At 36.8% G+C, this 17,020-nt stretch overlaps 2 protein-coding genes across 8 annotated transcripts in view; both read left to right on the top strand.

Annotated features, from left to right (window-relative positions):
- The first annotated feature begins 1,381 nt into the window (after positions 1 to 1,381).
- Positions 1,382 to 5,448, top strand: LOC120950372 (pre-mRNA-splicing factor 38B). Of its 2 annotated transcripts, XM_040368358.2 has the most exons (8): positions 1,382 to 1,558; positions 1,729 to 1,813; positions 1,889 to 2,086; positions 2,213 to 2,337; positions 2,420 to 2,555; positions 2,674 to 2,780; positions 2,857 to 2,926; positions 3,005 to 5,448. In XM_040368358.2, the coding sequence occupies exons 2-8, from the start codon at positions 1,798 to 1,800 to the stop codon at positions 3,445 to 3,447; spliced, it is 1,095 nt and encodes a 364-aa protein (XP_040224292.2). In that variant the 5' UTR covers positions 1,382 to 1,558; positions 1,729 to 1,797; the 3' UTR covers positions 3,448 to 5,448. The 2 variants fall into 2 exon arrangements, with proteins under 2 accessions (XP_040224292.2, XP_049461055.1); XM_049605098.1 differs by having other exon boundaries at positions 1,385 to 1,558; positions 2,857 to 5,448.
- A 1,735-nt stretch (positions 5,449 to 7,183) lies between these two features.
- Positions 7,184 to 17,020, top strand: part of LOC120947325 (homeobox protein extradenticle) — a 38,912-nt gene continuing 29,075 nt past the window's right edge. Inside the window, exons 1-3 of one of the 6 annotated variants that reach the window (XM_049607528.1) lie at positions 7,229 to 7,452; positions 8,087 to 8,112; positions 8,588 to 8,686. The gene's annotated coding sequence lies outside the window, so the exon portion shown is untranslated. Of the gene's footprint in view, positions 7,453 to 8,086; positions 8,113 to 8,587; positions 8,687 to 17,020 lie in introns of all 6 variants that reach the window. The other 5 variants (XM_049607530.1, XM_049607529.1, XM_049607526.1 and 2 more) reach the window with 5 other exon arrangements.

Below are 17,020 nucleotides of genomic sequence, written 5' to 3'. Positions count from 1 at the left end.
TGTCTCGCTCATATGACATTTCCAAGGCTCGCAAGCTCTTTAATGCGAGGGCTCTGGAGCAGTGAACTTGTATGGCCTGCGAGCCCTCGCGCGCCCTCGCAAATCGCTGTCACTTGCACTGCGGGATAGAAAGGAGGTGTCGTCATACAGAACAATTGGGCATCGAGGCTTTCAAAGTGGGTATAGGGACTTAACAGTTTTGAACACACCGCCGACGTCTTCTTCTGGAAATCTGGAAGGCTGGAAATAGACGAACCGAGATCGTCGCTGTACCGCGAAATTCGCGCCTTGTTTATAACCGTATTAATACACGATGCGCAATCTCAGATTGCGCATATACAGCTATTATCCGCAGTACGCGATACTCGATATACGCGAATTCGCAGTACGCGATTCCTCTAAATTTGACAGCTCCATGTGTTTTTTGCAAATATTTTAATTCTTTGAAATATTTTATCCTCTTTTTGAATTTCCTTAGTACTCTTAATGCATTTTGCATTAAATTTGTGCAAAAGATACCTGTTTTAGATACCTGGTTATTTAGAATAGGAACCGTTCGCTTTGTTCTTAGCAACACATACGTAGTACACATTGGTGTCCTCATCGACGGCATTATTTTGATCCAAAAATGGATTTTAATTAGTTCAGATTTGGTTTAGCTTATAATAAGAAATATTTTGTGTGCATTTTAAGATATTTCAGTGTAAATAATGAAGATTCCAAGATTTTTTGTATATTCGGCAAGTTCGCAGAAAGCTTGTTTGGGGAAATGTTTTCACCCATGCTGTCAAAAAGTGACGTTCAACTTTTGCTATAAAAAACAGGCTATGAGACCACCTGATCTTCATACACTTTGGTTTCTACATACACCGAGAATGCAGCTGAGAAAATAACTGACAGCATACTTTGACAGCGACTGACAGCATTTTCGGTGAGAGAATTCTCCTCGGCATGCAAAGAACGATGGAGCTGAGAAAAAATTGAATTGGCAGTTTATAGCGATCAATTATCAATTATAGTTTGCATTTTTGCCGTCTAATAATTGTAGATATATTATTAAAAAGTAAAAGAAACTTTTTTGGCTTCATTTTAACGATTAAAATGGATTTTTTCAACATCATTTTAAAAGTCTCATCTCGGCGCTTTTCAGAGCTTCTACACACACCAGCGTGAGAAACCGGTTGTCGATTCTCTCACAGCCATCTCTCAGCTGCAGTCTCGGTGTATGTAGAAACGCTCCCATACAAAAATTTGACAGGCCGTCCATTGCTGCCGTCCGATAAAATCGCATGCGAAAAAGCGTTGCCACCGCCCTAACTGCTCGTTTTTGTTTGCGGGTTATCCATTAAAAAATTCGCTTGGGTTGCTTGCTTCCGGCTTCCCCTGAGCTATTATGTGTCTATATGTATAAACCTTGTCGTATCATACGTCAATTAGTTATCAAATTGCAGAAATAAATTAGAAATTGTATTAAATTGTTTGGTTTGACCCGCAGTCACATCTAGCTATCATCATTGACCAATATTATGTGTTAAAGTTTTGAAGTTAATTGATCAAGGTATCAAGGAATTCACATATCATATAGGGTTGTCATATACTTGTTATAATTTCTAACGATCTAAGAAAACATTCACATACGTCACATATGATGTTTCCGACAATTTTGTCATTTTGTTCATCCTGAGCTAGTGAGGTGAATTAATGTTAACCCTTTACCTGTAATTTCAGCTACTGCTACTAAAATTTATCCAAACTATCCCATGTAAACTCTTTGTTGCCAAGAGTTTTGTTACCAATATGGAATTTGATAACAGTGAGTTGAATCAACAGAATAATGTATGTAAAGAGCGTTCTGTATGTTGAACGAAATTATTTGGTATTCCTACAGATGGACATGGACAGCAAGAGTATTATTGTTTGCAGCAAACTCAGCACCTTCAGCAAAGTCCGCATGCATCGAATCAAGCAAGTGTTCCCAAAAAATCAACGAAGCAAAATAATGCGCTACCACTCTGGGGGAATGAAACATCGATGAACTTGAACCCTTTAATTCTTGCGAACATACAGGGTTCGAGTTATTTTAAAGGTAATAACAATACGTTTTCCAAAAAAAAATTTTTTTATTATTTTTATTTGGAATGAGTTCAAGGCAGTACTGCTTGTTCGTTTCGACGGAAATATATTACATTTCAAACTTTTCATATACCAACAGTGTCCTTGTTTAAGCTGAAGACTTACCATGAAGTTGTAGACGAAATATACTATCAAGTGAAACACTTGGAACCATGGGAAAGAGGCTCTCGCAAAACCGCGGGTCAGACAGGAATGTGTGGAGGAGTAAGTTATACCACGGGCTAAATTTGTTTCTTTTTTCACGGTCTAACGTAGACCAACAAACATTCTTTTTCGTATTTTTCAGGTTAGAGGCGTCGGAGCTGGAGGGATCGTTTCAACTGCTTTTTGTCTGCTCTACAAACTTTACACTTTACGATTAACACGAAAACAAGTTAATGGACTACTGTCTCACGGCGATTCCCCCTACATACGAGCATTAGGTGAGTAATTGTTTTAATTTTAATCTGATTGATGACTACTGGCACTTTGGTAGATAGTTTATGAACAATAAGGTATTACAATTTTACTGGGCTAAAATAAATTCAATTTATACCATAGGTTTTATGTACTTGCGATACACTCAACCACCATCTGATCTGTTTGAATGGTATGAGCCGTACCTGTTAGATGAAGAGGAGATTGATGTCAAAGCTGGCGGAGGACAGGTAGATCAAATCATATAGGCTTAATATGCAACAAGTAATGTTCTATCTCATTATGTTTTTTATTGTTTTATTGTAGATAATGACCATAGGACAAATGATACGGCAATGGTTGACAAAACTTGACTGGTTTTCAACATTATTCCCACGTATACCTGTTCCAATTCAAAAGCAAATTGATGGAAAACTTGACAATTATGCAAAAGAAAATGGTGTTTCATTCGCAGTTGCACAACCGGATCGCGGTGGTGTATCCGTCGGTGCGAAACAAAATCGTGGAGGATTGTCAGGAACGTCAGGCGTTTCCAGGGGTTGCGGGCCGAGCACATCTACAGACGAGCGAGAATCATTTCGTTTTGAACGGGCTGAGGAATCATTTAAAGAAAAAGTTGATAAACGAAATGTGTCTGCACACTGTGATCGAGATGCACGGACGACTCGTTACGACCAGTATGGTGATGATCGACACATTCGTACTCGCAAAGATTATCGTGGGAAAGAATCGGATCGTGATAGAGATCGTGATAGGTACAGAGAAAAAGAAAGAGTTAAAGAAAGACACAGGGAACGTGATCGTGATCGTGAACGCGACCGATCGCGGGATCGCAGTCCTGATCGTAAAGATTATCGTGAACGCGATCATCATCACCGTGATCGAAGACACCGTTGAAGCTTTTTCCATAAGTTGAGCTGTATATACATATTTTTCCCTTGTACTTTTCTAGGACACAATACATCAATGACGTGCTCGTTTTTAAATGTGTAAAGTACGTCGACGAGACAGTACTGTTGGAAATTTTTGATAGTCCTGATTCGAACTATTTGGAGAAAATTATAATTTTTTTTTTCCGATAATCCTGATTCGGAAATATATAGGGAGTTTGATTTGTATCGCTACATTAACTATTGTGGCAACGTTGTAATCAACGAAACAATAAAACGGGATTACTTTTCCTAGTTGAACAGCCCCTCACGAATATCTCCGATGAAACGACATGCACTACTTATTGTATCGATTTCTTTAACATATTGTATCATTTCTAACAATTCCGGATAAAGAGGTTGGTTTCTTTAGATATGTTTACTCTAAAGTTACAACAGCTTTTGAATTACCTCATGAAACTTCTCATCCTCTTAACATTAGTACCTCATCGATAACATGCATTCTGCTTTGTTTGAATCCTTATTTCATATATATTGTTAAACAATTCACCAATGGCACAGTTGAATTTGTAAAAGTATAATACTAATAAGAACAAGTATAATATAATACTAAGTAGAACAAACTATGTTAAGCCGACTTTTTCGACTACCTCAAAGCAATAGAATGGCCCGTTTTTGTTGACGTCATACAGATGTTTTTTTTTTAATTCGGTAATGGAAATGGCAATGTAAGGATGTTCCAACAACTTATGATACAGTAGGTGACCGCTAACTGAGAGGTAAACAAGCTCCAGTTAACGAACAATGTTCGCTAACTGGAGTGACGTTTCTATGGATTGATTGTTTTGATTGGCGTTGACTGGAATAAACATACCAAACTTTTTTTTTTCATTTATGTTGATATAAAGTATAGTAATTCGTGTAATAACATAAATTAATAGCAAACGTAGGCAAAAGACCCTAAATTTGCTTGAAAAATGCACATTTGCAATAAATTTCTCTTCATGAGATTCCGGATGTTTCATGTTTTGACGTTTAAGTGTTCGTTAACTGGGAGTAACTCCAGTTAGCGAACCTCCAGTTAAAAAGCACTCCAGTTAAAACACATCCAGTTAGCGGTCACCTACTGTACATATAACGGCGTTGTACTAGTTTACAATTATTTTGGCCACTTCTTAAGCTCAACATTGATGTCCTTCAAATAATAATCTACTTGGGTTTGAAGTGATAAAAAATTACACATTCGCATTATTGATCAGTGTTGCATTTCTACTCGATAAGAGATAAATAAGAGGAGCGGTCACGTAATATGGTCGTCAACTCATACGACTCAACAACATGCCCATCATGGGTTCAAGTCTAGAACGGACCGTTTTCCCGCAGCAAGGACAGAATATTATTCGGGTACGTGTGGTACTGAGTAAGTCTCGAAAGCCATAGACTGGCAAGTCCGCCTAAGACCATACTCCAAATAGAAGAAAAAGAAAGAGATAACAAAGTTTTTTTAACCTCTTTTCTCAAACTTCTTGGACTCGTTACAGAATGCAAATCAGTTTCCCTATTTCATTCTATCTAGTAGATAAAATTTTAGTTTTTTTTTTAAATCGGCCAAGATAATTGCAAATGAACCCGATAAAGTTAAATCCGCTATCATTTGTTCCATGTACAGTCCATACTTTTAAACTCTTTATGCGTGCTTTCTTTCTTCAGTGTTGTAATTGGAATATGTTGATTTCGACTGCTCTTAAAAATCGACCGTGTATGCCAGTGCTCTCAAATATTTTTAGGATCGCGGACCACTTGGTTTTGAAAATACATTTGCCGTGGCCCATATCTATTTAGGAAATAATTTTAGAATATTTTTTTAGACTAAGCTCAAAGTTTTTGACCAAAAATATGTTTAAAATATGTGGGAAAAAGATGCACAATATGTTTAATGAGCTTTTGTTTTTCAAAAATAAATTCTTTCGAGGACTACGTCTGTTAAAGCCTCAGACCACAGGTTGGAGCCCACTGATGTAAGCAATAAGCTATGCAACAACTACTTGAATTTCAGAAAATGCTCTGTTTCTGAAGAAATTGCTTCTGCTATTATAAATTGTGGTTTGGAATAAAAAGAAGACGAACTGAGAAAAAAAAATTAAAACTATCAAAGGGAATGTGTCGTGAACAAACCCACAAATTATGGATTTTAATTTCTTTAATTTTGAAAGAAACGAATTGCGTCAGAAAGTTTTACTTATATGTGATTTTTTTTCCTAAATTGAATATTGAAATCAAGTTTAATAATTCATTATGCACCCAGATTAATTTTCTTCTATTCTTCAAACTCCAAAATTTCTTAACATCTCGTAAGAACGGCCTTGTTGGTCGTATCCCAAGTGACATTTGCTCGAAATTGTTTTCCCATATCTGCTCGGTAGTACTCGATACGCTTGAAATTTTGGATTAGTATGTGATCAAGTGTGTTGAAAGCGCCAAGATTTGGTGCGTTCGTAAATTAGACGTTCCTCTATCGATGGACGATGCCGTCGAGGTCATTTTTCATTCAAAGCTATGGTTTTTTGATGAAAAACAAAAGCTAATTTTGTGTGACGTTATTTTATATAAAAAAAGATATTATTTTAGTATAAAATGGGAACTTGGCCAACTAAAACGATAGGAAACATCTACGATAGGTAGAAGAAAGTAACGAAAAAGCCGCATCACAGTTGATTTTAAACGACTTTTTCTGAATTCCCTTAAACTGGTGCAGTTTAAGGGAAGTTTAAGGCTCCAGTTTAAGGGAATTTGCTCGAATTCCCGATTATTCGTGCTCGAAAATGTCAATTGGGTCCCCACCCAATTGACATTTTCTAGCACGAATAATCGGGAATTCGAGCAAATTCCCTTAAACTGGAGCCTTAAACTTCCCTTAAACTGCACCAGTTTAAGGGAATTTAGAAAAAGGCCTTTAAAATGAACTGTGATGCGGCTTTTTCGTTGTTTTCTTCTAGATTCGCTTGAAAATGATGTTTCCTATCGTTATAATTGGTCAGGTAGCCATTTTATACTTAAATAATATTGATTTTTTATAAAATAACGTCACACAAAATTAGCTTTTGTTTTTCATCAAAAATCTAAGCTATGTGTGTAAAATGAGCTCGACGGCATCGTCAATCGATAGAAGCAAGTCTAATTTACGAAATCACCAAATTTTAGCGATTTCAACACGCTTGATCAGACACAAATCCACAATTTCAGGCGTATCGAGTACTAATCGAGCAGATATGGGAAAACAATTTCGAGCAAATGTCACTTGGGCATTAACCGTGTATCTCGGGGACCGCCTGTAATTCCAACCATCCCTGCATTTTGCAGCCGCACCTCTTTCCATAATGTAGTTACACACACTGATGTATGATTGGTATCTTAAGATTTGCTGAAAACAAAATTATTATTACATCCTTATATTACTCTAAACACTTACAAAAATATATAACTCCTTCTTAATTATTTTTTATCTATCCCATTCCAACAGTATAAGCAGTGCATATTATGCTAAATCATATTCTTAATCGGAATATCTGCATTACATTAAGTTAATGATATTTTTTTACAGGCATGAATTTTTCATAACTTAGAGTGTCCATGGAAATGTTTGTATGGAACGCTAGGAAGATACGTTGTTGAGTTCATAGTATAAGTGTGAAGAATACAAACGGGTCAAGTATCACAACTACACGAGTTCTGTTCTCACATACACATCAGCAAATGTCATCTATAGATGATGAGGGTATACGTTTGCAGAATGAGTAGTATGCGTGAAGCATTTCGTTAGAAAGCTTCGGTGTGTGCAGTCATGATGTTCGATAGCTGAAAAGAATTAGGTGTCTATTTATGTGTAAAATTTGTTTGTGAATTCCAGTGTATTAAAAACATTACTCTGATATGTCCTTAAACAACGTTTATGTCTGTAAACTGTAAACTGTAATCGAACTATCGCGTAAGGAACAGGTGTTGGTTGTACAAGGTAAAGTAAAATAAAGCGACGCCATCTTTAACATAGAAAGCCGGAGTATGCGTTTAACACGGAATAAAGGAGCCAACGAATTGGCACTTGAAACAAATCTTGAGGATGAGCTTATGAAAAACGCAAAGCAAAAAATTTGAAAATAAGGTTTTAAATGCATTTGAACTACTTTGCCGATATTCGTAAATAATAGCGGCTGATGTTTGATTAAGTTTAAAAAATCAGGGAAGTTTACGGATATGTAATTCGAGGCGCAATGTAATTTGTAAACGTGTTGCAAGAAAATATATATCAAGTAAGCTAAAGAATCCGAGTTGTAGCTTAGTATGTATGCTGTTTGGTGGATTTGTTTGTGGAAAAGATAGTGTTGGAATAAAACGAGTGAGTGCGAGTGTAAAAATTGAGTCTTGTATCACATAAATTTTCAGTTTTACATCCTATGAGGTTATGTTGATTGGCCTAAGAATGCCATTGTATCAATAATATTCAAAATCGACCATCGTGATAGAATATTACAGCGCCTTATTGACTCTTAATTCTTACGACATGTTCACCGTCGTGCATGAAATTTGGTTTCCTTACGGATTTGTCTATTACAAGGTTTAACTTTTATTTCTTTATAATCGACCTAAAGCGTGTGGAATCTTTTGTGCTATACAAGTTAGTACTATATACTAATAATTGTGTGTCCAATATAAACAAAAGTGATAAATGATCATGTATTAAAGACACATGAAGATAATAGACTCAAAGGCTATAAACAAAAACAACAACAAATAATGTACGTTTGTGTATCTAAAATTAACGCGCTATCGAGCCTATGGATGAGCCTTCATCAATATTATAATACGTTGCTCTGGAAATATCCGTCGATACTTGTTTCTATTAACATACTCTCAATATATATGTTGCCGTCCGTCTGAAAAACGTGTAGTATAACCACGTCTGAATGTTTTCAACTCACACTTCTGCATTTGTAACATCAAGAGCATTTGAGTGTTCCAGCGAAAATATGTGATAAAATAAACATCATTAGCGCGTGTAATTATTTTAAAAGCGCTTCAAAGTGTATCAATGTGTATGCTCTGTGTTTGTTGATGTTTTGTTATCCATTTTGTATTTAATGTATCAACAGTTTTCTTGAATGCAGGATCTTCAAGGAAAAAATACTCTGGTCTAAATAAGTTGGCATTTCGTAGTTTCAACGAGTGGTATTCATCCAACGAAACAACCGGTAAGTGAATGGTGCTTATATATTAATGGGCTGCATGAGTGGTGTGTGTATTTCGATGAACTTTGTGAGTCAAAATGAGTGAGTCGGCAACTTCAAATCTAGGGAATTTTTTTTTTGCCTATTGCTGGTGCTGCCGATTCGTAGTACAGTTCACAGTCGTAGCTACACGTTAGTTTTTTTTTCTCTTTATAAAGCGTGATGCGTTTACGCGTATTATATGGATGAATGGTAAGACATGTAAATTGAACCGACTTGAGAGTACGTTGTTGACGCATGGCAACGGAAAGAAGGGTTTACAATTATTTTGTGTTTTAGTTCGTTTCCTCATTGTCATTCCTTCACAAAGTAAAAGATGATACAGAACGCGCCCGCGCAATAGCATTCAAAGAAGAATCTTTAGTTGACTCTTTGGTTCACGATATGAAATCTTTAATCAACAAGAACAACCTCTGCTGTTATCTTTGTTTTTGGTCGAGTCTTGTTCGTTTATTAAACTGTGTGGGAGTCGTGAATCGGTCAAACAAAAATAAAGATTAAAAATGTTATCATAGGTTTGGGTCTATGAACATGTTGCGGCAACATTTGTTCAATGGCAACATTTCTGGTTTTTCGTATATGGGCGTCCCCCGGGTTAAGACCCCCTCGAGTTACGACGATTCGCATGTACGAACATTTAGTTTTTTACAGTTAAAAGTAAAATATGTAATATATATATAAATTTTTGTATTTTTTAAATTTCTTGCTGATTAGCGTTACATTTACAGGCGGTTCCCGAGATACACGGTTAACGTCCGCAAAATACCGCGTATCTCGAATTTCTGCGGAAGTCGAATCTCGTGATTTCCTGCCAAAATATGGGGGTGGTTTTAGCCACTTTATATTACATATTTGATATTATTCTGGCTGAATATAACAGTTTCAAACCTCTTTAAATTGTTTCTAACATTTGATCAATACGGAAATTATTTAATATTTCATAATGGATGTTGCAAATCCGTAAAATTTGCTCAAAGAATTGACAAATTTAGAAAACCGCGCATCTCCGAATCCTCGTATAAGAAGTACCGTGTATTTCGGAAACTACCTTATACGCTCGGTAATCCGAACCTCGATAATCCACACTTTTGACAACCAAAATCGTACGAAGAACAGCGTTCGGTCAAAAGTAGTCATATTTGATTAAAAAGATAAATATAGTAACTGCACCAGCACCGGGCAGGTTAGTGCAGAAGAATTTTCTGCAATGTTCAAATTAAATAAATTAGTGTATGAAAGTACTTAATGTTATCAAAAATATCCATCAAACGTTTATATTTTGGCAGAAAAACGAATTAATTAGAAACGTTTATGCGGATGCTTCTGGAACGCATAAACCGCGGATCTCGGGAACATACTGTACAATGGACAGCGTGTACAGGCTGTCCCCGAGATACGCTATTAATGGGGACCGAGAAGAAACCGCGTATCTCGAATTTCCGCGTAAGTCGAATCACGTAATTTCCTGCCAAAATATAGCGAATTTTCATGTAATTTGGCATGTAATGGGTTGTTTTAGCTACTAAATTAATTATTCGATAAGATTTTGAATAAATATTACAAATTTACTCCTTTCTCAATGAATTTTAAAGTTCGACTGTATTTGGAACCGAAAAAATGTCCCAACGTAAGTCGCTCGAGTCGGGCCGGGTCAAGGTAGGTTCAATACCCGATCCGAACTCGCTGCACCAACGGGTCGGAGTTGCTTATGCTTTCTCGCACCTACTCATTATTCGAGTAGTCCCGAACTCGCTGCAATCACGGTTCGGACTGACCTGAGCCGACCCGAACTCGTTGCATCAACGGGTCGGAGTCGTTTATGGTTTCCCGCACCTACTGAAAATTCGGGTCAACCCGAACTCGTTACACACGTGGATCAGATTTGATTCCGACCTAGCGCACCCGCTGCACCAACGGCTCGCTATTGATTCCGATTGGATCGCACCCGACTTAAAGTCAAGTCGTGAAATGAATCGTCTGACCCTTCACTACTGCAGTTGCATTCAACATAGCTTGTCAAATCAAGTAAAAAACCCTGTATCAATCACATATACAGTGGCGGTCACCTAAAGTCGGACACCTCATATTTTCACCTATTGGGGCGGTTTCCAATGACCGATCGATGACCACCGATAGTTCATTCTGTGCAATGATTCATCGATGAACAGGTTTTTGGTTCATTTTTAGCCAAAATATGTCCACTGGGGGATTGTTGAAATTTATTTTTGTTCATTTTATAGTCAGTATAGATCATTTTGGTCCGTTTTTTATTCATTTTATGAAATTTTTGTTTCCTGGGTCGTGTTATACATATAACTGAAGTTCATTTTTGTTCATCAAGTTCATCGCTAACTATCGATCATCATCGATCGTTGGTCAGAAAGGCCCTCATTAGCCGGCATCGCGAACTCTTTTTAACAGTCGTTTAAAGTTCATTTTGGTTTAACCGAGTTCATTTGTTGTTCATTCCTGTTAAAATAAACGACCGTCAAAACAGATAACGACTGCTCGATATCGCATATAGGTAAACACGGGGAAAAAGTTCGAGCCGTATAATTAAACGACTGTTAATTTGTATCGCATACGCTATTGACAGTCGTTTGTTTAACGGCGGCATAGGACCAGTCGTTAAAATTAACAAATGAACTCAATGCGTTCGCGATGCCAAATTCTAGCAATTTTTAACGACTCTGGTAAATTTTTAACGACTGTTAATTTTAAACCAATTCTTTCGCGATGCCAGCTATTATCTGACTTTGCTGCACCCTGAACAGTTGTCTTCTTCTTATTTTTCTTCTTCTTATTCTTCTTACCCCTCATAGTAGGATAGTCAGTCCTAGGTATGACACGGTCTATTTGGGGCTTGAACCCATGACAGGCATGTTTTTAAGTCGTACGAATTGACGACTGTATCACGAGACTGGATTTAAACTGTCACTAGACCACTCATCGGAAAACTTTTTCACACTCTTCATCTATGTCGCTGCAAAAATTCAGACCGATATCTTTTAAAATCTCGGCACACTATGCATAAATGTGATAAAATGTATGAAATGTATGCGTTCCACAGAACGTTGGACAGTTTTCATCTCGTCTGCGGTCTCGTCTGCCTTCGTCCTCGTTCGGGTTCGTCTTCGTGGATGAAGATCGATGGTCATGAGTTGAGCGATTGGTGCATGTTGAACCATGCGAGAAACGTTACCTCGTAACACTACGTAACGCTGCTTGTTGTCCAGTGTCGCCACAAACCATTTGATATGAATTATTAACCGTTGTGTCAATGACCAAATGTACACCTTCATCTCTACGACCGGCATACCCGGGTATCCCATACATTATGTATGGGGGATTAAACTTTTTTGTGCTAAAACTTTAATAGCTTCTGTTCTAGTCGTAGTTTTTGAATGAAATTTGAAGAGAAAGTCCATACATTATTGTTCTTTGACATTGCGTTATTGGTAGAATTTTCAAAATTCATTTAATAATTTTTATATAACCTTCAACTAATGATTACTCGTTTTGGTACCATAAAAAAGTCAATAATACTGCATATATTATGGAATTAATTCATCATCATTTATTTTAAACTTTTTTAACGTGTAGTTCAAACGCAGAAAACATTCTTAAATTAATTGTTTCAAACATACTTTTCCTTATAAATATATAAGCTTAAATTACATTCCGCAAAAGAAAAAAGAGTAAGAAAATAAATTTTGATTTGATTTCAGTCCCCACAATGATCACACTTTGTTATAATTTTGGAGTGCTGTGTACAAACTGGTTTCTTACATTAATCACAAACTTTTCTAGTAGGTCGTTTTTTAACACAAAGGAAACGTGTCCCGGTGTGCTTAACCCTACCACTAGCGTCCCGTTTAGTTGGAGTCATTGTTTCATTAGTATCTGGTGATTTTATAGGACCTCCTTTCATAGCCTCTATACCACTACGTGGCCCGAAGTGACGCATAATTTGTATATCAGTTGATCGAAGTTCTATTTCTGGCATTGCCAATTGTTCACACAGTTGTTGAAGGAACATACGTCTCTTGTTTGGGGACGTGTTATATTGAGGATTATTTTCTTTGTACAATACGAATGCAGCAAGAGCTGCTACATCTAGCAAATTGTAAAAAAAAGCCAGTGGCCACCTATTAGTTTTTCTTTTCGTGGTATATTCTGACAAATACTTGTCCATATTGTCGACACCGCCTTTCAATTTGTTGTAGTCGTCGATCATTTTAGGCTTATTCTTAGGTCCTGTTATTTCCATGTCATAGTGAGAAGTAGACATGAGGATAACGCACTTATTTTTTTTGGGACGTATGAACATAAACATACATTCTCACTGAACCCAAATAAGGTTGATTCAGGTATCCTTCCTTTTGGTTTGACGAAGAATGCTGGAACAAAAGTACGTTTTTTGTTCACAGTGCCCAAGATTGATAATTTATAGTCTAGCATTAGAGAGAGTGCTAAATTGTACGATGTAAAAAAAATATCACAAACAACATTTCGTCCACTTCCTCGGAACATATCGCATAAATCCTTCACCACACGTTCTCCTTGATTTCGTTCTCTTTCACCTGATGTTTTAAACAAGAAAAAGAAAAGAAAACATCATATCTCTCTTAAATTTTTTAGGGAGTATGATAAATTATGTAACTATCTATTTACCTGATATTGCCATGCCTGTATATATTTGGCCTTTTAGAGGGTACAAACCCATCAAACTTTTATTGCGTATTTAGCAGGTTTAGACGGCATATACTGTGTAAAACCTGTGCCTCCACGAAATGCAAAGAGCTGTTCATCTACGGTGACATTTGTTCCAGGCACATAACACGATTTTAAATTAGCGTAGAGCATTTGAAAAACATCAGATATAGCGGCTGCTTTATCCATCGTCTTCCGCTGCTGTCGCGTCTGACCATTATCGAAACGGATAAACCGACTGATCGACCAGAATCGCTGAATGCTCATTGAAGCGCGAAACATTGGATGGGAAGATGTTTTCCACAACTCTGTAACTGGCATGTAGCATGTAGTAACACACACCAGCTAAGAGAAGCAACCCAATGTATGCATCAAATTCTGAGCTTGTCAGAGGCTTCCAATCTTTTGAATGCACCCGATCACTTTCATTCGAATTTTGGAAGCATAGAATTGCTTTCCTATTCGTTTCTCGAAAAATCAAATCACACATTTCTTCTGTCAGCAGTTGTTTAAATGTATGAACTATGCTTAAACCTTTTGTTTTTTGATGGACCTGTGTTTTTTTATCTGAGTATGTTGTGTGCTAAGATTTTGTGCGTGTTTCCAGGATGCTCGCTGGACCAAACAGTGCCATTTTTTTATTTGTACTCTTCCGCAGTATACTCGTCCAGCCACTCTTCAGAATACTCGTCACCTGAATCTATCAGGCCTATTATTTTACTCGAATGACATTCGATTCCGTCGGAAGCACTCGAGTCCAACGGGAGAAAAATTGGTATTGTTTTCGCCATTCGAATCGATGAAGGTTTCGTCGACATTTTTATTCTAGCATCTGTGTGTTTGACAGCTGGTCGAAGCAATCGGCGGTCGGAGTGAGTGTAAACAAACGGATTCAGCACTTCTGTAAAATCATTTTTTTCCATAATTTTGTTAGGAATGAGGTAAATATGAGTGATGAGAGTGTTGATAAACTTATGTTAAACTTAATTACACACGTAGACAGTACCTTACATTTTTTGTGAGGTTAAATTTGCTCGTTTCCGACAGCTTGAACTGTCGGCAGAAAATCTCTCGAATGCACCTTCCTGTTCGAGCAATACGGTACGGAATTTTACTTCGTCGACTCGAATTTGCCGATGAGTTACTCGAAGCGGAACGTCGCTAGCAAAACGATACGAAAATAAACATAATGAACGTGCGAGTGAATCTTCTCGAATGTCGAACACAATATAATAGGCCTGTATATGATTGTATTCTGGGACCTGTAGTTCTTCTGCGTCAGAATCATTCAGAGCTCCACTTACTAAACAATCATTTTGGTCCTCGCCAGTGGATGGAAAAAGTAAAACTTCTTCGTCGCTTCCTTCTTCAGCCATTTCCTGCAGTCTCTGTTGATTATATCTCTCTCTTTCCTCAAGGCTAAGCTCATCCAGTTGTTGAATTGAAAGCCAGTCATTACTTTCCATAATGGCAAATGAAATATCATTGTGATTCACAGTTAACAGAAAATAAATGCTCTTTTCGGTTTATGCGGACAATGTGAATCAACAAAAATCGGAGCTTTTTACTAGAGTTTCCGCGAAACTGAAAAGATTTGACAGACAGCTTGACAGATCGTTTATACTTATCCTTTGATTTCTCATGTACATATCTCATTGAAAATTCATAAATTTCAGTTATTCGATAATTCAAAAAATCGTAGGATATACCCATTTTTACCTTTATGTTACACATTTTACATTAAACTTCGCGATAAACTTTTCCTGGCTATTACAAATTTTCATAAATATCTTATCATAAAATAATTTCACTTTTCGTACGATATAACCATAATGTACAATAGCAAGAACTGAGATAAAATAAGAAACATGCACAAAAATAATAAATTAGTTCCGTAACACCTGCAGTATTACTAAGTTGTTACTGATACAAAAGTGAGTGATCATTAGTTGAAGAATAAAAAAATCAAAACAATTTTTAAAATTCTATCAACAAAACAAAGACAAAGAATAATGATGTATTCACTTTCTCTTCAAATTACATGCAAATCCTATGACTAGAACAGAAGTTATTAAAGTTTTAGCGTAAAAATATTTCATTCCCCATACAATATGTATGGGATACCCGGGTATGCCGGTCGTAGAGGTAAGGGGTACAAAAAGTATATCGAAGAAAAAAAAATAGTTCGAGTTTTTGGATTTTTTTTTTTGCCCGAAAATAAAGAGAATAAAAAAGTCTAAAGATACATGAAAAAAATTTGTCGTTGCGACTTCTCTGTAAAAAGTTAAAAGTGTAAAAGTTTAAAGATTAAAAATCGAATTCATACCCGGGTATCCGGTTGTAGAGTTGACGGTTAAAGGTTGAGTTTGGGTGGTCATCTGCGTATTACATAAGCTGCTAGGTCATGCGCTTTACCGTCCGGATTAACCAATTTAAATATCAGAGTAATTTTAAAGCGGGTATTATTGCAACCATGTGGAGAAGTCTTCAAAAATATCAATGCATCAATAAAACAAAACAAAAACTGTCTAGGATGTCGCTAAGTCAGATAGGTTAAGTTTACCAATTATGACCATAGTACCAATACAGGGTTTTCTACGATTTATTGGTCAGTTCCCATAATTTTTTGGGCTCGTCTTACGATTTATTCATCGTATTCCAAAGATTATTGGTTAGTTCCCACAATTTATTGGTATCGTCCGATTGGATATCAAACCAAATTCCACGTCCTTCGTATAATGTTCGGTGTTTATTATTTGGAGACTTAGTTCATAGTTCAACCACTTAGGGGAATGTTGCAAATCGGTAGGGGAATGTTGCAAGTAAGCTGTGGATGTTTGCAATCACTTAGGGGAGTTTTGCAATCGATTAGGGGAATGTTGCAAGCGTACTGGGGAGCTGTCATCAGACGGTGGGTGCCGGTGTAAAAAGCTTCGAATTGATACCGATGATGTTTCTTAAAAACCTCGTTTGGAGTTGTTTTCGTGTGGGATTCTGCTGTACACATGATAAACTAAAGAAATCCTGCTGCGGAGCCATAATTAAACATGATAAGTTAGTTAGATTGACGAAAATATTTTAAGGTATTTACAGCGGCACCCACAGTCTGATGACAGCTCCACAGCGCATGCAATATTCCCCTACCGATTTGCAACATTCCCCTGATTGAACTATTCCCTTATATGATTCGAAACCCTGTATGCAGGCTTAACTGTTGCTATAGGAAACTGCGAATAGGATTACCAATTTGAGCATACATCATTCAATAACCATGGCAACACCATACACAAATAAGAGGGACACAGATTTCAGAGGTTTTCTAAATTAGAGGAACAAAAATGTACTGGACATCAAGGGACTGTGCAAAATGTTCGAATAAGAGAGGTTTTTCAAATTGGAGAGGTGTCAAATAAGAGAGGGTTCACTGTATTTGACAGGTGAAATATCTGCCAGATAATGCATCATAGCAACTAGCTGATGTGCAATGTAAACAAATAACGTGTACATAATCGCAACTAAATCCATTAAAAAACTTCAATATCAACTGTTTTGTTAATTTTCAGTCAATAGTTCATCATTTCTTCC

Source organism: Anopheles coluzzii, chromosome 2, assembly GCF_943734685.1.
Source record: "Anopheles coluzzii chromosome 2, AcolN3, whole genome shotgun sequence".
In the NCBI taxonomy this organism is placed as follows: Eukaryota; Metazoa; Arthropoda; class Insecta; order Diptera; family Culicidae; genus Anopheles; species Anopheles coluzzii.
The sequence above is the reverse complement of the archived record's forward strand: the minus strand, read 5'-3'. Positions and strand labels throughout refer to the sequence as shown.

Coding starts and splice junctions, on each gene's coding strand:
- LOC120950372 (XM_049605098.1), top strand. Junction 2,087..2,212: donor GGGTTCGAGTTATTTTAAAG/GTAATAACAATA, acceptor ATATACCAACAG/TGTCCTTGTTTAAGCTGAAG. Junction 2,781..2,856: donor TCAAAGCTGGCGGAGGACAG/GTAGATCAAATC, acceptor GTTTTATTGTAG/ATAATGACCATAGGACAAAT.